This window comes from Cucumis melo, chromosome 7, assembly GCF_025177605.1.
Source record: "Cucumis melo cultivar AY chromosome 7, USDA_Cmelo_AY_1.0, whole genome shotgun sequence".
Taxonomy (NCBI): domain Eukaryota; kingdom Viridiplantae; phylum Streptophyta; class Magnoliopsida; order Cucurbitales; family Cucurbitaceae; genus Cucumis; species Cucumis melo.
In genome coordinates, this window is record NC_066863.1 from 5,943,667 (window position 1) to 5,968,484 (window position 24,818).

General features: G+C 31.2%; 1 protein-coding gene across 1 annotated transcript; it reads right to left on the reverse strand.

Moving 5' to 3' along the window:
* Nucleotides 1-11,270: 11,270 nt before the first annotated feature.
* Nucleotides 11,271-15,501, reverse strand: LOC103504124 (uncharacterized oxidoreductase At1g06690, chloroplastic). The gene is made up of 10 exons (XM_008468582.3): nucleotides 15,157-15,501; nucleotides 14,290-14,381; nucleotides 14,155-14,195; nucleotides 13,645-13,809; nucleotides 13,536-13,558; nucleotides 13,347-13,418; nucleotides 13,020-13,187; nucleotides 12,694-12,776; nucleotides 12,556-12,618; nucleotides 11,271-11,524 (listed from the first exon to the last, which is right to left on the reverse strand). The coding sequence occupies exons 1-10, from the start codon at nucleotides 15,374-15,376 to the stop codon at nucleotides 11,339-11,341; spliced, it is 1,113 nt and encodes a 370-aa protein (XP_008466804.1). The 5' UTR covers nucleotides 15,377-15,501; the 3' UTR covers nucleotides 11,271-11,338.
* Nucleotides 15,502-24,818: the final 9,317 nt, after the last annotated feature.

The following is a 24,818-nucleotide window of genomic DNA, read 5'->3' on the forward strand; positions in this document are numbered from 1 at the left end:
AAATATTTTTAAAATTGATGTTTATAGTCATACTATTAACACTTCAAGAACTCGTTCTTATTTGTCTTGAATGTGATAAAACAATTAAAGTGTCAACAACAGTAATCAAGACAATCCCTCAGTTAACAACTGAAGATACATCAAACGGTGTAATAAATAAAAACAGTAGTAACACATGACATTGTTAACCCAGTTTGATGATACTGCATTTACGTCTAGGGGTCCGACCAAAGATAAGAGATTTTATTTCTTTGAGATATGAATCATAATAACAATCTTATGATCTTAGGTACAGAGATAAAAACACCTATTATCCACTCTGTACTTTAAGTGATACAACTTTACTGCAAGTAAATATATCACTAATCTATTTCAAAGATGACTTAGATAAAACAAAAACTCCCCCTTAATCATGTTTCTCATCAATCAGCAGATTCAACTTGTATAATTGAACATCTCCCCCTTAATCCCGTTTCTCGTCAAATAGTGGACTAAAGTTCCTTACTTCTTCATGCAACAGAAACTTGATCTTCGAAATTAAGCCATAAAGATTTTTCTTCAACACAGAAACAACAATTAAATCCACAACAATCTAAGAGACTTACACGCTTGTTTAATTGCTTTACAAAGGTTTTTGATTAACTGCAACTCTACACGTGCGCACACAAACACCAAGAACCCCGCAATACATAATCAACCAGGATTCAGTGTTTGAATAGGAAATCAAATCTTGGATCCTGAAATCTACACCTTCAAATAAATAAGATATATCTTCTAATAGTTCTAAATAATATCTTTTAATACGAGATAGTCTTCAAATCTTCACATATAAAAGTTTTTTCCACGACGTCTTTCACAATGATAATTTTGAACTGATATAACAACCACGGACCCACGCGACAACAAACACTCCCTTTGGCTAACGAAGACGGGCCCACAAACATTCTAATATAGTGCTTATAAGAGTGAAAGTTGTCCTTATAAACAAGTTCTTTTGATACAAGTTTTGTCTTTGCTTATATGTTTTGCCCATTTCATTTGGACGTGATATCACATATTGCTTCATTCATTTATCCCTCCTAAAAGTAAGGCGTTATACGATATTATTACATTATTCTCAATTTTGATTCATTCAAATGACTTTTCAATTTGCAGAGTTTCTTGACTTTGTCCTTGAAATTTGTTCTCAATTTTGATTTATTCAAATGACTTCTCAATTTCTTCTCAATGTTGATTAATTTCAAAGTCTCTATAGCTTATTCTCAAAGGTGAATTTATTTTCAGAGATTATATCAACTTGTTCTTAATGTTGATTAGTCTTGAGGCTTTGCAACTTGTTATCAAAGTTATAATTCTTTAGGTTTGAAAGTTGTCTGACATTCAAAGTTATGTCTTCAAAGGCATGTTTGATTCTCAAAAGTTTTAAAGTAATGTGATTTTTTTGTTCTTTAGAATTTTCTTAGGAGTCTATGAGTTTTGCTTTAAATCATCTATGGACCTTCTTATAATTTTTTAATCTTATGGAAATATTTTGAGGTTAAGGTTTTAACATCTTCACGAGGACAAAACGTGATCTTTGATTGAAGCTTCCATTTTGAAAACTAAATTCAGCCTTTAGAATGTGAAAGCTTCAAAGTCTCGACCTTCAAAACTCAAAAGTAGCAAAGCTTCAGCTAGCTTCTATCTCCAAAACTTATAGTCTTCAAATTCTTAGTTTTCAGTACTTGAAAACTTGAAAACTTCAATTCTCCCAATCTACTTTTCTTTTATTAAAAATGAATATTGGTAAGACCACCATGGTGTTCATCTCCACACAAATCAAAAATCCATTGGCTAGGTTGGAACAAACTGTGCACATCTAAAGATCGTGGTGGGCTGAGGTTCAGAAGTTTAGAAGGGTTTAATAAGGCTCTTGTAGCGAAACAAAATTGGAGGTTATTAGAATAAGGCTCTTGTGACGAAACAAAATTGGAGGTTATTAGTGGACTCGAATTCCTTTGTTGCTGAAGTGTTCAAAGCTAGATATTATCTTCAATGTTCATTGTTTGCAGTCTAAGTTAGGTAATAATCTCTCATTTGTGTAGGGAAGTTTATTGTGGGCAAGGAAACTACTATCGTTAGGTCGTTCGAAGGTGGTAATAGGAATTCCATGGCTGCATTTAATGATAGATCCTTGGATTCCACGCTCTTATAGATTCTGGTCAATCACCCCACCTCGACAGGAGACAATGATATCATGGTTGGTGATTTAATTTTGGAATATGGGCTATGGAAAGTGCCACTATTGCGTAATATGTATTGGGAGGAGGATGTCGAGATTAATTTGGCATTTGACTGAGGATGAGTGGTTTTCAACAAAGAGTACGTATAAATTATTCTTGAATTATTCCCATCTTTCTTCAAGTCAATCAATTGAGTGTGTGAGGTGGTGGAAAATGCTTTGAGCTTTCAGAATTTCCCAAAAAAATTAAAATCTTTATTTGGCAAGCCTAAGCCTTTCATGATATTCTCCCATATAATACTAATATGTTTAGAAGACATATTATTGGGTATGTTGATTGTGTGTGTTGTGGTGAGGATGTGAAGAGTAGAGAACGTACCTTCCTTAGTGTAGCATAACAAGGGTTTGGTTACTTCTGGCTTTGAAATTGGGTTTGCGTTTCGAACTAGGGTAAAGTTACGTTTTTTAGCGGAGGTGAAATATGTTAGAACATGCATGTTAATTTACACATAAACTAGATACAATATACTCAAAGCATATAATAATAATGTTCAAGAGTAAGCCAAATTAGTATAACAAGGCTTACTTATTAATTGAAATAACTAAGAACTTATAAGCCAAAATACTATAGTTGATACACACTTCTGATAAGTGTTGCCCTGACACTATTACAAATTTGGCCTTTCTTGACGTACATAAATTTTGATTTCTTGATGATCATGGCAAGAAGACCTATCAAGAAAAATATTTTTCTTGATACAATATTTATCTTACGTTACGTTCATGTACGTCAAGAAAAGTTCTCTTATTTTGTTGAACAAATACGAAAAAACGTGGATTCTTGGGTTGTGGTTTCCTTGATGGTCCAAAAACATCAAGCAAATTATTTTCTCAATGGACAAAGGACATCAAGGACATTCCTCTTTTCTTGATGATAAAAGAAACATCAAGAAATACTTCTCTCGATGGACAATACATATCAAAAATACCATATTACTTGACAAGCATGATCCATCAATAAAATGTCACCCAAAACCAAAAGAAAATTTGCACCCATTTTAAATTTTAGCGTCGGGAAAAAGCGACGTATTTGCATAGTTTTCTTGATGTGTATCGTCCATCAAGAAATATATTTAAGTTAATATTAGTTGCTCATCAAGTAAAGACCCATGGGCCAAATTAATAGTGTTTCTTGATGGGTAATGCCCATTAAGAAAATCTTTTTGGTAATGGTCGGGCTTTCTTGATGTTTGCCTATTTGATGGGTAAGGCCATCAAGGTAGATATTTTTTGGCATGCTTTGCACATCAAAGAAGGCCAAATTTGTAGTAGACATTGATCATTTCATTAGGATACAATGACTAACTTTGATAGAACTACAACTATTTGAATCAAAGAAACTACAATTTTAACTTTCATATATATTAAATTAGTTAAATTTGTACATGAAGCGCATCTAATTTTATAGTTTTAATTCAATATGAAGTTTCAAACCATTGATATAAGAGAAAACCGTATAAATAGCAAAATAATGGATAGCAAACAGAAAAATAGCAAATTTAAAAAATATTTAATTTATAGCAAAACTGCCTGCTGTATATTTTTTTGACTTTTTTTGCTCGATTATACCCCTTTATAAAGGATAATTCCTTTCATACAGATACAGTGTATTTGTATTAGTCAAAAAATCAGATACAATATCACATATTACAAATACAGTGTATTTCTAAACAACATTCATTTATGGTAAATCTTAACTAAACATGATATTTTTTTCTTTTTGAGAAAACTGTATAAATAGCAAAATAATAGATAGCAAATAGAAAAATAGAAAATCTAAAAAATAATTTGATTTATAGCAAAATCACCTGCTGGAGATTTTGTTTTTTCTTTTTTTGCCCGATTATACTCCTTTACAAAGGACAATTCCTCTCATACAGATATAATGTATTTGTATAAGTCAAAAAATCAGGCAGAATACCATAAATCACAAATACAATGTATTTGTAAACAACATTCATTTATGGAAAATCTTAACCAAACATGATATTTTCTGGCTGGAGAAGATTGCACCAACATCCCCTAAAAATATGTATTCTTAATAAATATAGTGTTTAATATATTTATTAGTTGTATGTATATCTAACCAAGTTGTACATCAGCGAGGTATCAATTAATTTTTTTGTTTGTTATATTATAATTATAATTTCGAATTAAACCCTTTTTTTTTTTTTTGTTATAGGTGTATTTTTTTAGTTTGATTTCATAAATATGTAATTTTATATTATTCGTTTTTATTATTTTAAAGTCAGAATGAACTACTTTTTAGACTATATATATCTCTTACAATGTAATTCATGAATAAAGCAGTCAAATTATTGAAATACAATGTACTTTGATCCGTTGGTGATGAAATTTCAACTTAACACCCGAATTTTTTCCTAATTTTTAATTTTGTATATTAGTTCTGATATCAATAATCTATTTTGACACATTACTAATTTTTAAAAATATTTACTATTATTTAATGTTTAATTAAAATTTGAAAATATCAAGGCTTATTGAATCTTTTATTTGTTTATTAGTTTTATTATTATTTTAATTTTTAATATATATTTACATTTCATCTTATTCGTTTTTTATTATTTTAAATTCAGATTCAACAATTTTTATTTATATCTCGTTATTTGATTTGTTTTTGGTATATATTAGGATTTAAAAATATATATGGTTGGTTTTTTCTTTTTTTTTTTATAAAAAAAATTTGCTAATTTTTTAAAACAGAAAAAAAGAGTAAGAACCCTAATTTTTTTTAACTAGTCTCGTGAAGTTGAAGTCTCATCATCTTTTTTGCACTCATCCAGCCATCCACTGTTGAATTTGATTTTGAAAAACCAAGGAGATTGTTGTGCATTTGGAAAAGAAAAAATGTATTATGTTCTTTATTTTGCTACATGCAATCCCAAACCATGGTGAAACAAGTGATGGAGCCAATATGCATAGCGACAACGAAACAATAGTAGGCGAGACATGGTGGAAAGAGTAGTAGGCGGCCAGCCACTGTGGGATGAGCGGTAGGAGGCCGTTGGCGTCTTGGCCATTCGGTGATGTAGGTTGCTGATCAACATCAAATGTTTCCTTCTCATACACAACCATGGTGGAAGGTTGTATATTGTAGTAATAACTGGCCAACAATTATATTTCGACGATAAATCTCCAAATGGGTTAATTCCATCAGTGGAAACCTAAACGGAGATTTCTTGGTTCTGACCCAAAGGTTGGCCACATGTGATCTATCAACCTTCATGATGGAGTGTCGGTCGGGTGTCTCATAATACCATCGACTTTTCTATCGATCGCATGCCAACGCAAGTTCTTAGCATTCTCAAAGCTTTTAATCATTCTTATAAATCTTGGAACTATTGGAAAATACAACATCTGCTTGGTAGTCACTCTACTTTTTTCACTTGTTGAGTTTTTAGTGATCTTCCACCTTGACAAACCACACTTAGGACACTTTGTCATGTTTGCATACTCTTTTCTATACAAACAATAATCATTAGGACATGTATCAATTTTTTCGTAACTCGGTCCTAAGGCACCTAATATTTTCTTCGCTTCACTTTGTATAAAGAAGTTGGTATTTCATTGCTTTCAAGTAGGAGATCACTTATTATGGACAACAATTCAGAGAAGCTAGTGTTCCTCCAACCATATCTAACCTTTAAGTTGTACAATCTAACAAGGGATGACAACTTCGTGAATTTCTTACATCCTGGGTATTAAGGTTTCTTTGTGTCATCAAACATAGTATCGAAAGTATTGGATCTATTACAAGATTGGTCATGAGCAGATTGAAACATGTTCCCTATATTAAATAAATCGTCATGTTCATATTTTCATCGACTGTATTTTCCATTCTACTGGCAACAGTCTCTGAGTTCAAACCTTCACCATGCTAGAACCATACCTTGTAACTTATATCAATTCCATTGGTGTACAAATGATACCAAACTATTGATACATCCTTCAGTAAACGATTTTCGTATTCAAACATGGACATCTTATCAAATTAAAACCTTTGGCATGAGACAAACCAAATTGAATAAACTTTTCGACTCCTACATCATATTCTCTAGACACATCTTGTTTTCCATCATCCATGATTTGTCTATTGTGTAGATGCCACAAACTTGAATCTTATATAATTGCCCTCTAAACAAACCTAGTTACAAAAGAGATGGATGGAAACTGAAGGAAATGAATCAATAACTACATCCTATTATACACATATTTCATATAGAACCCACTACAAACTAGAAGAACACACAAAAGATGAAGTACTTGGGTTCATATGGAACACTAGGTAAAGAAATTCATTCTCCGCAATTAACTAGTATTTCCATTTTTTCTTTCTAACGTGATTGCATTAATAATGAGGTTGCAATAAAAGGAATTTAGTGACTTTTCAAAGAAAATATAAGTGTGGTAACGTAATACTCATTCTATTTAAACAAGGATCAAATTGAAACATTTAAAACAACAAGTCAAAAAAAAAAAACCTCCAACATTGACTAAATTGCTCTTAAACCATATAGGCAAAAACAAACCAACAGTGAAGCTCTTAAACCATATGCAAAGCGTGTGACCATATTCACTTTTCTTTAGATCGAAGGTTCAATCCATTATTTCTACAATCTTAATTATTTCAAGATAATAATAAATAATAAATAATAAATAAATAGGTAGTTACGAAATGTATAGTATGTTTAGAATACAAGTTAAGCCAAACACATTCTTAGTAATAATTTTGTGAAAGTGAGTTAGAGTTAGTGATGATATTGACATGTGTTTCATCTCTAGAGATATATAAAAGAGGTTTAACATCCCATTTGTACATTCATTGTTGTACCCAAAACGTTTTTTACAACATGTTTTAGAAAAACCGTTTTTTAGAACAAGAAAGAAAAAACTACAATGATTCTCCATCATAAAGCCCTACCCAACGCTCAACATAGCCTTACCCATCCCATCAAACTGAAGAAACGACAATACAACATTTGAAGGGGAGCAAGTGTTTTCTAATAAGAAACAACCAACAAAGTGATAAAATACAAATGCCACAAAAAACAAACCAACCCAAAAAATAAAAAGAAGCCCCTCTACATAAAGGTGGCCTCCAATCCTGTAAAATGAAAGAAGAACAAGAAAACGCTTTGTTTTAAAATCTATTCAAATTTCTCTTCAAACAAATCAACAGAAAAGGAGGCAGCGACAGTATTCGAAGATCACAATCTCTATGTCAACATCATAACCACAATCTCAATCAGAATAATAATAATAACATAAAAGAATAAGTGGTGAAAACTAAGATTTACAAAGGGTAGCAGCGGCGTTGAGGGAGAGGAGACGCGGCGTTCGAACCGAAACGATAGCAGTGGCCAGCGGCGTTTGAAGATGGAGAAGCAGCGGCCGGTGGCATTGAGGTTAGAGGTGTTTTGGTAGGTGATTGAGTGTTTTGGTAGGAAAAAAATTAAGATGTGTGTTGATTTGATTTGTTTGGAAAAGAGTGATTTGGTGTATTCTGAACTTTTAGAATGATCGTTATGATGTGTGTTTTATTAGAGTAGGGGCATTTTTTACAATTTCGTAGCTGTATTTTTTTATAGTTTTCGAGTTTGCCATATCAATAATAAAAAATTATTTTTGCCCCTTTAACAATGTAAACATTCAAATTTATCATTTTTCTAGTCAGTCTAACTAAAATTCCAGACCCAATCGGACCATTAGGCAAATCTATGCTAGTATGCTTAAAAAAAGGAGAAATAATGACATTTTTTAGTTGACTTTGGATTTCAATTCATGGCGCAATTTACTATTTGGAGTTTAGATATAGTATCTATTTGGTGTTTAAAGCTCTAAAAGATACATTTTAGGTTTAAAAATAATTCTAAATCGCCCCTTAGATAATTTAATGATTACTTGACTTACGAAAATTTGATGTAAATATGAGTGGGATAACTTTGCCAATTTTATATAAAGTATATGATGTAATAGTTTTAAAACGGGTTGTTGTTGTTTTTTAACTTCAAATTTTGTGAGAAGATACTAAAGTAGTTATCGAATATACTTTTATATTTTATTCCTCAAAAACAAAAATGAAAAACATTATATTTAAATTATAATCTACTGGATCGACACATTCTATGTCTGTTGAATTATCTTCATAGAACAAAAACCCTAGACTTTAAATCTGGTTTAAATCACCCACCCAATCATTTGTAAGGGTGTTAAAAAAAGAGTTTTAAGCTTAGAATTCAAATTGACATTACTTGTTGTGCTTAGAGTCAAAATTGATTTTTCTTTTATAAAAAATAGATTATCAATTTATTAGTAAGTAAATTAGAATTGACTATAAACTTTGACAATTTCAATTCTCTTACACTATTATTAATTTGAGATTTTAATTAATATAAGCATGTGATTATGAAGAATTGAGATAACTAATGTCAAGGAAAGAGTATACAATGCCCATTTTGGTTTAAACTTTCAATTTCGTTAAATTTTGATTCCATAAGTTTTTTAAAAAATATTTAATTTTAAGAAAAATTGCATCTGATTACAAAACAATTTAGAAAAAAATAGCTCATACCACCTCTTTTTTATATATTGCAAATATGGCAAAATGACAAGTAATTAATGATATCAGACATTTATCAAGACACTTATTATTGAATTACTATTCATTTTTAAATTTGCTACTTTTGCAATTTAAAAAATGTAACGACATGAATCCTATTATCATAAAAATTTTGATATTTTTGCAAATTGCCCCTAATTTTAATCAACATGGATCCTATTATCATAAAAATTTTGATATTTTTGCAAATTGCCCCTAATTTTAATCAACAACCTTAACAAGACTATCACTTTTGGCATTATCTTTATTTTATTTTATATAAATTAATTAATGACAAAATTAATTTAGAGACAAACGTTTTGCAAGAGAATATTAAATAACAATATATAGCAAGAACATTTTGGTAAATGACCAAAGTAGCCCTTTTAGAATTCAAAAGATCAAAATAAAACAAACTTAAAACTTTATAAACTAAAATAGACGTTAATAATAAAAAAAAATTGTAAATGACAAAACTTTTGAAATATTTATAAATATGGCAAATTATTACGATTCATATATAATAAATAATGATTGATCAAGATAGATTATCATCCTTGTCTATTATGATATAAATAGACATAAATAATAGTCTATTAAGATTAATAGAATACTTTGCCATATTTTATAAATATTTCTTTCATTTTACTATATTTAAAAATAATTTTTAATAATATTCATTAAATTATATATGTTTTTTAATGGAAAACTTACGTAAATGTAACAAAACTGCAAACTATTTACGGCTCGTATAACAAAGCCCATAAAATTAGCTATTTTTTAAATATTTCAGATTTGCCCTTCCATCTTTTTTTTCTCGTCTTCCCCCCTGCAATTTCATCTTTCTTCTTTTCTCTTTTTCTTTTCTACAATTTCTTTCTATTATCTTTCTTATTTTTCAATTCTTTATTTATATCATTTAATATTTCTATCGTTTTTCTTCATTTCCTTTTCATTTTTTTTTCGCTTCGATTTCTTTCCATCATCTTTCTACTTTTCCTCTTCTTTTTTTCGCTGCGATTTCTTTCCATCGTCTTTCTTCTTTTCTTTTTTTACGTGTTTACATTTGGATAACCAAATCTAAATGACTATGTATAAGACTGTGTACAACAAAATAGCAAAATCTAAAAGATCGTGTACAAAGAATCTTGAAAAAAAATAATTTAGATTGGAGTAGTCTAATGTAAACGATCGTGTAAAAAAAAATAAAATATTGTGTATGAAGAATTTTGATGTGTATAAAGAATTTTGAAAAAAAAAATCATTTAGATTGGAGTAGCCAAATGTAAACGATCGTTTATAAAATAAACGATCGTGTAAAAAAAGTAAAAGATCGTGTAAAGAAATGTAAACGATCGTGTACCAAAAGAATTAAAAAAATCGTGTACCAAATTTAAAAAAAATCTAAATTAAACGATGGAATTGAAAAGATAAATTGTACCCAACGATCGCGTATAAATTGTAGTCATATCTAAACGATTGCGTATAAATTGTAGCCATATCTAAATGATCGTAGTCATATCTAAACGATCACGTATAAATTAAAACATATCTAAACGGTTGCGTATAAATTGTAGTCATATCTAAACGATTAATAACCAAATCTAAACGATTGCGAATATATTAGGTGCGCCTTGTTGACGACATGGTTGACGGGATATTTTTGGTAATTTACACGGTAGACCTCTAGGCTTTTTTTGTTTTCAAAATTATTTTATACAGTGTAAATATTTTACTTTTTTTTTAATCACAAAACTTCGCTCTTCCGTCTGTTTTCCCATTTACTAGGACTGAGATGGGAAGAAAATACCAAAATTTAACAAGAGAAAGAAAAAAGACATGCCATCAAGAAAAAGAAAAAACAAAGATATTTTTCTTTGAGGGGGTAGAAAGCAAAAGTTCTTTGGTTGGCTACCATAAACCAAAATTAGTTATTTTTTATTTCAATAAAATATTTTTATTATATCAATTTAAACTCTAAACTTTCAAAATTGTTTCAATTTAATCCTTAAACTTTAACGAGTTCATCAATTTAAACTTTGAATTTTTATAATTGTACCTATTTAAATCATTCATTAAATTTTATTTGTATATATTTATAAAGGTTTGATGGTTTAAATTTATATAATTACAAAAATTCAAAATCTAAATCTAAATTTACACTATGGAGTTTAAGTTTAAAATTGATACAATTATTGAGTTGAGAAGTTTAAAATTGATACAATTATTGAGTTGAGATTTAAATTTGATACGGTCTCCCCCCAAATTTCAACATTTTACTCGAGAGTTAATTATATTTACTCTTTTCTTTTTTTAGGAGAAGGAAAGAAAGAGAAGAAACACAAGCCAACTAAACCATCCGGCAAGAAATGTGAAAGGTTGCGGAATAAAATTAAATTCTAATCCAAACTTTGATATATATATATTCATCAATTATTTTAGAGCTTCTCAGCAGGGAAACCAACAACAGGTTTGATTTCTGAGGCCAAGGAGCGAAGTTCCTTGATCTCTTCATTGGAGATTCTCCAACCCAATGCACCTCCAAATTCGATAGCTTGTTCGGCATTTTTCGCTCCCGGGATCGGCACAACGTTTTCTTGTGCTATTAACCAGTTCAACGCTACCTGATCATAAAGAAAACATTCCGATTCTCACCAAGATTCAACATTGTTATGATAAAAGTGAGAGAGAGAAGAAATCAACTAGCACAAAAATCTATTTTCGACCTGTAACTTGATTTTTCGTACTCTAAACTTCGCACAGCAGATTGCAGACTTTCAAGTCGTGTCATAAAGAATTCGAGTGGCTCAGATTTGACAAACACAAATGAAGAATTTTAGTGCTGATAGATTTTACTAAATACTCTGAGACTAACCACCATTACAAACTATCAGACGGCAGAACAACCTATATACATATAGAAGAAACAAATCTTGGCTTGTGGAAATGCTGTTTTTTTTCCCCCTTATAAGGAATAGAAGTCCTATAGAGATATGATTTTGAAATTTGTCGTGATCGAAATTTCAACTATGCGTAATCTAAAGAATTGCATGTTGCAATCGTTTAGAGGCTTGTTTGAAGTGATTCTACAAAGGTTACTTTTGTCCTTTTTAAAATCATTACGAAGTTACTTTTAATGATTCAAAACCAATTTTGAAAAAATGAATATTACATCTAAAAGTGTAAATTTAATATTAAATTAATTGGGAGTGATTGGACATGTTTTTAAAGCGATTCTAAACTTGACAAACGTGACTAGTAATTTTAAAATCACTTCCCAAACATGTACTAATTTCACATGGTGGTTTTGAACTTGAACTAATAAATGGCTCAAGTTTCATTAGATGAAATATCATCTTGTATGCAAAATGATGCAAAATGAGCAATTACGACATATTTCAGCACGAAAACTGTTGTAATATATAATTAAATTTGTTTTCAGCCACCGGTTTAAGCTTTTGGGTGAATTGGTGGTTTAATATGGTATTAGGTGGTCCAAGAAGGTCCTGTATTCGCCTTTCAAATATTTCAAGCCAAACATCAATTTAAGCTTTTGGAGGAATTGGTGGTTTAATAAAAAAACGAGAGGAATGGAACAAAATAAGAGCCAATAGACTTACCTTAAAATTTTAAGTCAACAAGTTAAGGAGCTAACCTGTGTGGGTGTTTTATTGTAGCTCTGTCCTATTTCACGGATCCGGTTCAGAAGAGGTCGGAGCTGCATATTAAACGAATGCTTAAGAAATAGAGTGAAACGTGTTACGGATTTGTTTAAACTTTTAAGCAGCTCGACCTTTGCTAAAAACTCTGGAGTATATATTCGGCCTCGAGGACCAGTTGGAGGATTTTCAGGAGTGTACTTTCCCGTGAGAACGCCTACATAAATTTACATAACGTGTTACTCATCTCCGCACTAAGAGTATCAATCTCAGAGAAGAAAGATTGAATAAACAAGCAAAACAGCCAAGTTAACTTAGAGTTACATAGAGAACTGTATGCAATATGGAAGATTATTTCCTTTCAGTCAGATGCATAAATTGACAGGAATAACGTTAAGTCAAGTTAGCTCAAAGTACAAAGAGAAACATATGATATTTGGGACGACCTGGACGGATTTACCTTGAGCAATAGGCGAATAAGCAATTAAGGTGATTCCAAGTTCGTCACAGGCAGCCTTCACACCGTTCTCTTCCGGTAGTCTGTATATAAGACTATAATTCACCTGGTTTGAAGCTAGTGGAATACCTCTTTTCTTGAGCTGCTCATAAGCTTCTCGAAGTCGCTTTTCTAGATTGTGAAACCGTAGAGTGGTTTATTTCAGGAATAAGGAAAAAACACTGAAAAAGAACAGTTCTATTCTATCTCTCTTTCTCACACACACAAGTTTTTACTGCAATATTGGCACAATCAGTTATTGGAATTTGGAAAGACAGAATTAGAACCTACCGTTGTAATTTGAAACACCAACCGCCTTCACAAGTCCCTGCTCAACAGCATCTCCAAGACCATCAATATAACCTGAAAAAGGATATATTAATGAACTAAGCTTCTTAATCCGAACGACATAAAAACATATGGCCCACAATCTTTATGGAGTCAAATGTTCAGAAAATTCAAGCTTCAGGTGTGAAAAACCTTCATTTCCCCATACTCCAGGCCTGAGAGCCAAAGCCAACGTGTTAGGAACTATGTAATCAAAGCTACTCGTAAAAGAAGGCCATTAGAAGAGTCAACAAGAACAGACCAATGAAGTTGATACAAGTCAACCGATGCAAGACCAAGGCGAGAGAGGGAATCCTTAAGGGCGGTTATGACACTTTCACGACCAAACCTCCATGGCAAAGCAGCAAATTTTGTAGCAACTTCAACCTCAACTCCTGGATCCTGTGCCTTTCTTTCTTTAATAAATCTGTAGCAACATTGGGAACTGGAAGTCTTAGGACACCAAGTCTACACAAGTATAGACTATAGTCATATGCAAGGAGGGGCGAATAAAGGAAGTACAGAGGAGTTAGCTAGGAAAGAGAGTGTATATTCCACTATCGAAAAGTAATAGGTGAAGGAAGAGGTTTCATTTTGAGAAGTTATTAGTGATTAGAGTGAGGCCCTCTCGACTAGCCTAGGCTGAAACATAAACTGGGGTAGCTACTAGTCAGCAGTTCTGGCCTCTTTATTTGAATACAATTTGTAATCTCGTTTAACAAGTACATAGGAAGTGGTTGTTTTTAAGACACCGAATGATGTCCAAATGTACCTTCCTAGAAGAGTTTCTGAATTTATAGCACCTAAAGCAAGCTGCCAAAGAATAAGATTAATGCATTTGAATTAGCCAAGATCTTCTATGGAACATAAAGATAATAAGTGAAGGTAACAGTGTATTATATCCCACTGAGGAGCCATAAACTTCAGCAGTATCAATGAAGGTAATGCCACGGTCAACACTGGCATTAAATGCAGCCTTAGCAGCCTTCGTCATCACATCTGAATTACCACAAAAAAAGACATCAAACACGAATATGCTCGACCACTACTGGAAACAAAATTCAATAAAAATATAGTCACCAACGTCCTAAACCAAAATTAGAAAGGAAAAAAGAGTTGTTCCATAGTGATTCAAAGACTTTACAGAAAAATTATATGGACCCTGTGTTCAGATCACTGAGAAGACGAAGAACCTTATCCATGAGCTGTGCTATAAAGTTTGTCCCAAGCAAGTGTTTTAAAAAGTAAAACCAATTACTACTTACTCTTATCAAGGTTCTTAGAGTGTCAACTTCTTCCATCAATATCAACAAAATCTATACAGGACTTTGAAGCACTTTTTAGAGTGCCAATCAAGTGTTCTAAAAAAAAGAATATTTTAAAGTGATTTCAAGCATGTTAGGAGTGATTTAGAAATCACCTTAATGTTTCATTTTACACTTCGATTCTCATAGCATCAAAATTGATTCTGAATTGTAAAATGCACGTTTAGGAGTGATTATGAATCTAACAAAAAATGATTTCAATAATTTCAAAACCACTCTCCCTTCAGCACTATCAAAGAGAGATAAAATACATTGGCTAAAGTGGTTTTATTATTTCAAAAGTGAATCCCAAAATACTTTCCACCGCTCCAAACTCATTTCTAATCTCATCCTACAAATTATAGGAAACAAGCAGCTCCAGTATTTCACATGCCATCAAACAACTAGTGAAGAAAAACGAAAACCAATATCAAAAGCAATAATTCCACATTCCAATTCATGAAACTTACCATTCCATCCAAAGTCATTCCAATAGCTGTTATCTCCCCAAGCCCAAGCTCCAATTCCAAGCCTACTGACTTTGAGTTCAGAACCACCTAATTTCACATTGTCTTCTTGTGATGTCATTGTGCCAAAACCCTCAGACCCCAGAGCCCTAACTCTGAAAATTCTACTGCGATTGAATGGAGGAATTGATAAACAACAAACGGAACATAAATGCACCGCCATAGCTCAGGCAGTGCAAAAGGTGAAAGAGAAGGCAATAGAAGCTTTGAGAGAAGCAAGTTAATGGCGGTAGAAGATGTGAGCCAAATATGAAATGAAGGAAAGTGGTTGGCCCAAAACCACATGATTTTCTGTTGGAAGCAGTAACACGAAAACGCTTTGTAAATTGTCATTTCAAAATTTGGTTAGACTCGGGGTTTCCACTTTTGTTTCGTGGCTTTAATCCTTCCATTTTATTTTGCATTTGTTTTAGTAACGTTTTACACATGTTCTTCATGATATCGATTACGATTTAATTTGGAAAATAAATGTAAATGATACATTTGTAAAAGTATTTACCAATTTAGATTATATCAATAATAAATTACATTGACGGACTTTTATTATATAAAAAATAGTATAAAATTTATTCAACATTTTTAGGTAATTATATGAAAAACAAATTTTTGAATGCTAAATGAAAAAACTCACATCCATTTGATTTTGAGGTAAAATGATAAAATTTAATAAAAAAATATTTTAATGAGATTAAAAATAAATATAAAATTTTTTCTTTTGTGGTTTTTTTCAATTATAGAAATGAAAGTTTTGGATTAGAAGTAAAGTTGAAAATTAAGAAAATTAGAAAAAAGTTGCACATCCAAAAAGTTTTATCATTGTAAAAAATGATATGGGCACATAGGTAACCATACAATTGTGTGTAACCAAATAAATTTTTTAGTAATTTTTTTGGAAATTTGAAATTCCATTGAAATGCGAGGAAAAACAGAATTAAAATTGTCTTAGAAACTTTTTAGAAATTTTCATGGAAAGTTATGGAAACGTCGAAATTTTGATAAAATTGGGGAGAAAAATGGAATTGCCTTCAGATTTTGTTGGAAATATCAACCATGGTTTGAACACTCCATTAATTTTCTTTTACGTAAAGTTACATTTTGGTTGTCGAGTTTTTGAATAAGGTGTGATTGGTTCCTACACTTATGTTTTTAATCTTTAGTTTTACATAATATATATTGGATGTTTTATTTGAGTTATTTTCAAATATAGCGAATTAAAATATTTATAAAATATAATAGTAAAATTTTAAAATTTATCGATGATATAAAATTGGTTAGGATAGATTTTAAAATTTTGCTTTATTTACAAATATTTTCAAATAATCTTTCATTTATAATAATATTTTTTTATTTTTACCATTTTGAAGAATAGGTAATCCATTTTATTATTTTAAGTTAGAAAAAATAATTTTTAAAACGTATCTATTCTACTTAAAATTATTTTTCGATTTATCTTTTTAATTTAAAACATCATATGATCCTTTAAATAATTTAAATCAATTATGTTTCTTTTTTCTATAACAGAATAACTAACTTATTTATAAATGTAACAAAAATAATAAAAATTTATTAAGGAGCTAGTATTTGAAGATTGGGTTGAAGACTTTTTAAATCTAACCTTCGAGCTTCATAATTTATCGACCGAAATAACTATTATTAAAAATGAACCCAACTTAATCTTAAAAATTAGATTCGATTGGTTTGGATCAATTATCTAAATTTTAATTCTAAAAAAGATAAAAAAATTTAATACTGCAAACTTGATTTAACTATTTTCATATATGAAATTAATATTAAAAACTCAATTTCTATTTATATGATGAAATTTTTCTTTACAAAGGGTTTAAAAAACCATTTTTAGTAGTTGATGTTGGAAAATAAAATTTTAAAAAACATTAATGAAAGGAAATAAAACTAAAATAAATATATGTAAGATTTTAAAGTTAGTAACAAGTAAATATTCATTCGATCCCATTCATTAATTTAGTTTATTTGAAATCAATCCAAATTAAATGAGTTGATAACCCAATCCAAATATCTTAGGATTGGATTGAGTTGATCCACTTTTTCTGATGATTTCCTCCAATTTTTACTTTGCTATTTTACTATATTTAAAAACAATTAATGATTATGCCATTTATAATATTTTTTACTAAAAACCTATAATAATTATTCATAATAAGTAAAAACTCGATGACTGTGTTTTAAAAAAAGAAATCAAGGGCCACGTGCACTTATTTATTAATTTCTATATAATAAAAAAGAAAGTAGACTTCATTAATACAAAGAGTCCGACTCAAATTTTTCTTTTCTATATACATACATAGTATAGAGATTAAAACGAAGTAATAGGGAAATAATTTGATCAATAGAACTCAATTATCGTCAATAATTCTCTACAACAATTTCCTTAATTGTCTAATGAATATCTCGCATACATAAATTAAGTGGAATCATTATGTTTTATTATTATACCACACATTAGGAGTCTTTTCAAAAATATAAAAAAACGACAAAATATTTACACAGTATAAAACAGTTCTGAAAACGGAAAAAACTCACAGGTCCATCGGGTAAAATACCGAAAATACCCGGTCAACAACGCACGCGTAATATATTTGGTACAACAACGCGCGCGTAATATATTTAGTACACGATCGTAACAATTTATTTTTTTCAATTCTATCTTTTAGATTTAAACACAAATCTAAACAATTTTTTTTCAAAATACGGTACACGATCATTTAGATTTGGCTATTGTTTGGTATACGATCATTTAGATTTGGTTACAATTAATTTTTTCAATTCTATCGTTTAATTTTGTTACACGATCATTTAATTTGGTTACCTTTAATTTGGTTACACGATCTAAGCAATTATTTTTTCGAAATATAGTACACGATCGTTTAGATTTGATTACAATTTATTTTTTTCAATTATATCGTTTAATTTTGTTACACGATCATTTAACTTGGTTATGTTTAAATTTGGTTACATGATCGTTTAGATTTAGACCCAAATCTAAACAATTTTTTTCTCGAAAAATGTACACGATCGTTTAGATTTAACTCAAAATTTGGTACACGATCGTTTAGATTTGGTTACCATTTATTTTTTTCAATTTTATCGTTTAAAATTTTGTTACACGATCGTTTAATTTGGTTGGTTACACGATCGTTTAGATTTGGGGACCCAAATCTAAACGATTATTTTTTTCAAAACTTGGTACATGATCGTTTAGATTTGGCTAAACGATTTTTTAAAATTCTTTTGATACATGATCGTTTATTGTTTTATACGATCGTTTAGATATGTCTACACGATCGTTTAGATATGTCAACACGATCGTTTAGATTTGGCTAATCGATTTTTTTGATTCTGTTAGTACATGATCTTATAGAATTGTCAATTCATTTTTTTTATACGATCTTTTATATTTGGCTACTCTAATCTAAATGAATTTTTTCAAGATTTTTTATACACGATTTTCTAGATTTTGCTATTTTTTTTACACAGTCGTTTAGATTTGGCTATTCAAATTTAAACGACGTCAAAAAAAAAGAGGAAAAGAAGAAAGACGATGGAAAAAAATCACAGCGAAAAAAAAAATAAGAAAGACGATAGAAAGATTAAACGACGTAAAAAAGAATCAGAAAAAAAGAAAGACGATGAAAATATTAAACGACGTAAAAAAATAAAAAAAAGAAGAAAGACAGTTGAAAGAAATTGTAAAATCAGAAAAGAAGAAATATGATGGAAAGAAATCGTAGTGAAAAAAAAAAAGAAAAGAAGAAATACGATGGAAATATTTAACGACATAAAAACACAATTGGAAAATATGAAAGATGATGGAAAGAAATCACAGGAAAAAAAGGAAAAGAAGAAAGACGATGAAAGAAATCACAGAAAAAAAAAGAGAAAAAGAAGAAAGACGATGAAAGAAATCGAAGAGGAAAACGATGAAAGAAATCGCAGATGATTTCATCGAGAGGAAGAGAAGAAAGATGACAGGGTAAACTTGGAATATTTAAAAAAACGACTAACTTCATGGGTTTTGTTACACGAGTCGTAAATAGTTTGGTGGTTTGTTATATTTATGTATGTTTCCCATTTGGTTATTGGACTTCCATATTTATTTAATTTTGTTTTCTATATTATTAAGTGTATAGCTTTTTCTATACTTTATATAATAAATCTTAAATTTAGCCTCTTAAAATTAAAGAAAATTATCAAAAAAAAAAAAAAAAGATTGTTTACACTTGAAAATTTGAAAAATTAAGTGTACGTAGTGAATTTTGTCTATCAATTATTTTTTCTATGGAGTGTAAATAGTTTGTCAATTTTTTTTATTTTTTTAAAAAGCCTAAAATTAATTATTTTACTTATTAATTAATAACAATAATTTTTCTACGTGAATATATTTCAAAGTTCATTGTAAAGAAAAAAAAATTATTTTAAAGGACGAAACTTTTGAAAATATTTATAAATGTACAAAATATCACAATTTATACGTGATAGATCGTGATAGACTACTATTATTTGTGTTTATTATCTTGATTTATCAATGTTTATTATCACAGCAGACTGAATATCATATTTTTGTTCATTTTATTTATATTAAAAAACAATCCCTAGTCATGAAGATTTATTAAATAATGCAAGAACTAATTAATTGAAATGGTATTTCAATTCTAGAAAACGATATGAAAACACAATGTGAGATAATATTTTAAACCATCAGTTAATACTAAAGCTATTGACTGTTGTAATAGCTAGAGAGACAACTGGAGAGATAACACAAGAAACTTTGTTAACCCAGTTCGGCCAATGATGACTACGTCTGGGGAGCTGCGCACAGCCTTGATAAGTAATTTTATTAAGATTCATACTTAGTCAAAATACATTGATACAACAGAAGCCTCTGTTCAACTATATGACTATTTAACGTTGTCTTACTTCAGGCTCCCCCTGAATGCATGAGTAACCCTTCTCAATGTTGTCTTACTTCAGGCTCCCCTATCTTCATGCGTGAATCTCCTCAACAACTCCTTCATACTCTTCTGATGAGTACAGTGATTACGCAAATCACCATCTCGTTCTCTTCATTACTCATCACATAAATCAACTCAAATTAACATAGTTATCCCTTAGTCATAAGATCGCAGTACCTTTTCGTACCAGCAGCTTCTGTAAACCGAATTTACCGTCGATCTTCTAAAGTGTGTATCTTCTTCCGAACTTCGTTAATGCGACAGTACACACACCTTTTTTTTTACGCATATATATATATATATATATATATATATATATATATATATATATATATATATATGACTTAAATATATATATTCCTTAATTTCACAAGATATTTTTCAAGATTTCTAAAATAAAGGAGAATCTTGTTATCTTTTTAAATACCTTAAATATTATTATTTTAAAAAATATAATCTCATAGTTTCTTTTAGACAAAATCTTCAACAAACTTCTCCTTTTGTCTGAAAGAAGAGATTTCTTTTCTGGTTCAAGACAATGCTTTCCAAGTACCATTCTATGGATCAGATAGCTAGTGCAGATACAGCAGCATGTCATATTATCTTCACGAAAATATTACATCTTGACACCAAACGCTTTCAACAAGTACGTAGCCTATTCATCATTTCAGATCAGTTGACTTTTAGTCAATCAAAATAAACATCTCTTACGATTCAAAAACACGGAACTGAACAACTGAAAGATAAAAAGAGACATTAATCTAGAATCTGCTACATTCAACGAGCAATAAAAAAACAACCCAACAACCATTCTACTTGCCACTGCTCCCCCTTTGAACTAGAAAGAAATATCACTCAAGACCAGGATCCCCTCGACTTGTAAAAGGAGCAAACATCTTCAAATGACGAATAAGAGAGTCAACCTCCAACCAACGTTCAGACAACAGATTAATGGTTGTAGAAAGAGTACGAGACTCAGCTGTAAGAGAATTCACAATCCTGGAAGCTAACTCTTTATCAACAAAGAAGCCATTAGCATCCTCATCTCAATCAGTTGTGTCAAACAAACGTGACCCCCGAGAAGGATGCATATCATGATCTATATCGGGCACATAACTGCCTTGAAAGAGTCTGTAGCTCAGGGATAAGGTCTTAGGATCAGGTCTATGAGCATTAGAGGCTATTAATACAACATCATTTGAATGTAGAAGAAAACCAAAAAAGAACCTTGGTAGAGCAATCGAAATCTTGACCCCAAACAATCCAACATGCCTTAACAGCTGATTATATAGAAAAGCACCAATGTCCACCCTGTCATCATTGCAAATTCTATATAAAAAGGTCCCTCAAGCAGCAGAAACACTAGAGGCATGTGACGAAGGAAACCAATTTGCAATACCAATCTTATGCAGGATGGCATACTTAACACTAAGAGCAACTACAGGAATGCCATTTACTGGCCAAGAAGATAATGTCCCACCAGATAATACATAGGCCAAAACATCAGTTGAAGGGGATGATGGAGAAAAGTCAAGTGTAACAGCATTTCCCATAAAACCATTTATCACAGTAGGAGAAATTGTAAATTTGAAACCCCTAATATGAACAGTTTGATAATCCGAGCTACTTGGATCATTAAATTCAGTAGGTAAGTTGACGATAAATTCTCTAATAAGCTGGGGAGAAAAGGGGCCCACATCAGAAATAGTTTTGGATAAACCAACCTTCTCAATAAAATTCATGATACTCAAACAAGAATGATATTTGTCAAGACATTTACCTCGTCAACTATTCTTCGTTGCACGACAAATTTTCAACGCTGTACATTTTCTTCGAGAGGAAATGATATACCATCAATTGGAACCGATGAAATATTAGGAGGAAGCTTCTTTCTACCAGTCTTGGTAGTAATGTTGCGCCGATTCTTTTGAACCTTCTTTCTTGCTTGCCTGGATTCCTCACGAACTAGTTGAGTCTCTGGTTGAGAATCATTATGAGCACCTTGATCAACATTATCATCAATAGAAAACTTATCATTATGGTCATCAGTGTTGACAGACTCAACAACATCATCATCACCAGCAGGGGGTTCGTCATCGCAAACATCAGTTCTTCCTTCAGTTGCAACAGATTCATCAACAGAAGCACGTGCAGGGTCAACATGGGAATCAGTTGTAGTAGTTTTGTTAGGAATGGAGGACCTAATCGGTGAAGAATAATGCGATGGAATTGGTTCTATGTCAGATGTATGATGAAAGCCAGGAGTAGGAATAAACATACCTTTAGATGAAGAGCTTCCTTGAGAATGAACTGACAAACCAGGATCAGTAGATTTTTTAGTTACAACATCAGGAAAAAAAGCCTTCTTTATCAAACGAGCCAGTGGAATATCATCTAAGTCATCGAAATCCATGTCAGAAAGATGAGCCTCAAACACACTCGATCTAGTTTTAGCATCCTTTGCAGCACCCTCAGAGCCAGCATCTTCTTGCACAGGCTTATGAGAACTTTTGGAAATATCAGCCTGTGATTTCTCTGACGGAAGTGGATAGGGCCTTCATGGCAGAGTACTTTTGAACCGTCGGCCTTGCATTCTTACACCATGCATGGTTGCTTTTGGACTTGGAGCTTCATGAAATTCTTTAGAGGACTTGCCAGTGTAAGTTCCCTTACGAGTGTTCACCATTGTCGATTCAACTTAAAGAAATTTTTTTACTCAATTGACGACCTCACAACCGGTTATAAGAAGATGAAGAATCCTAAATTTTAAACGTTCAACTTAAATAACCTGTAAAACTTCTTAAATATTCTCTCTTACCAAAGAGATCTTCTTCAGATGCCGAAAAGATAGCCATTATATTATTTCCTATTACGACGTTGGCATAACCATTATTACGGATCGTGTTAAAATACTCAACCTTTTTAGCTAATTAAGGAGTTAAATTTTACATACTCCTAATCCGGCGCGCAAATGCTCAAACATGTTCCCATTAAGAGGTTTAGTAAAAATATCTGCCAATTGTGAATTCGAGCGAATATGTTACAATGTAATAATCTTATTTTCAATAAGCTCTCTAATGAAGTGATGTCTTATATCAATACGCTTGGTTCGGTTTTGATGAACTGAATTTTTTGATATATCAATACCATTCATATTATCACAGTATAGAGTCATAACATCTTGGGTTATCTCGTATTCATTCAACATGTTTTTCATCCATATCAATTGAGTACATCCACTCCCTGCAACTATATACTCAGCCTCTGTTGTAGAGAGAGATACACAATTTTGTTTCTTACAAAACCATGAGATAAGATTGTTTCCAAGAAAGAAACATCCACCAGAGGTGCTTTTCCTGTCATCAGCAGAACTAGCTCAGTGTGCATCACAATATCCCACCAGTATAGAAGTTGTATCATAGGAATATAAAATTCCAAATTCAGTTGTTCCGTGAACATACTTGATTATTCGTTTAACGGCTGTCAAGTGAGAAGTACGAGGATCCGACTGAAATCGAGCACATATTCCAACAGCATAAGCAATGTTAGGTCTGCTTGTTGTTAAATATAGGAGACTCTCAATCATGCTCCTATACATTTGTGATCTACTGTTGTACCATTAATATCCTTGGTAATTTTAACATGTGTCACAGCTGGAGTCCTTTTGTGTTGAGACTGATCCAAACCAAATTTCTTGACTATGTTCTTGACATGCTTCTCTTGAGATATAAATATGCCCTCACTTCTCTGTTTAATCTGTAATACCAGAAAACAAGATAGTTCTTCCACCATGCTCATTTCAAATTCTGATTTCATTATGTCAATGAAGTTATCAACATGTGCTTTAGGAAATCCCCCAAATTCAATATTATCAACATAAATTTGAGCCACAATGAGATCACTGTTGGTTCTATTGGTGAATAGTATCTTGTCAGTTCCACCTCTAGAATATTCCTTATTACCCAGATAAATTGTTAAGCGTTCATACCAAGCTTTAGGAGCTTGCTTTAGCACATACAAGGCTTTATTGAGCTTGTAAACATGTTGAGGAAATTCATAATCAACAAACCCTTTAGGTTGTGCTACGTAGACTTCCTCATTCAAGTATCCATTCTGGAGGGCACTTTTGACATCCATTTGATATAATTTAAATTTGCGGATACAAGACATACCGAGCAGAAGGCGAATAGCTTCAAGTCTAGAAACAGATGCAAAAGTTTCATCAAAATTAACTCCTTCTACCTGAGCATAACCTTGAGCCACCAAACGAGCTTTGTTCCTTGTTACACACCCTGATTCATCAGTCTTATTTTTAAAAATCCACTTGGTTCCTGTAATGTTTGCCCTATTAGGTTTAGGAACCAAGGTCCATACATTGTTATGCTTAAATTGAAGTAACTCTTCTTGCATGACGTTTATCCAGTATTCATCCTTAAGTGTAACCTCAATAGATGTAGGTTCAATTGTTGAAGCATAACATAAATCAACAATCATTTTCGAATAATCTACTTTGTCCTTCTTCCTAGTGGTGATTCCAGTAGAAGGATCATCAATAATTGAGCTTGACGGATGATTTTTTCGAACATGTGATGAGGGAATTGATAAAGTTCCTTCAAC

What these genes read in the sequence shown, in the direction of transcription:
- LOC103504124 (XM_008468582.3), bottom strand. Translation starts at nt 15,376, where the DNA reads ATGGCGGTGCATTTATGTTCCGTTTGTTGTTTATCAATTCCTCCATTC. An exon ending in GAATGACTTTGGATGGAATG is followed by an intron (nt 14,382 to 15,156) that starts GTAAGTTTCATG and finishes GTGGTAATTCAG; the next exon opens with ATGTGATGACGAAGGCTGCT. An exon ending in GACTTGTATCAACTTCATTG is followed by an intron (nt 13,559 to 13,644) that starts GTCTGTTCTTGT and finishes TTTGGCTCTCAG; the next exon opens with GCCTGGAGTATGGGGAAATG.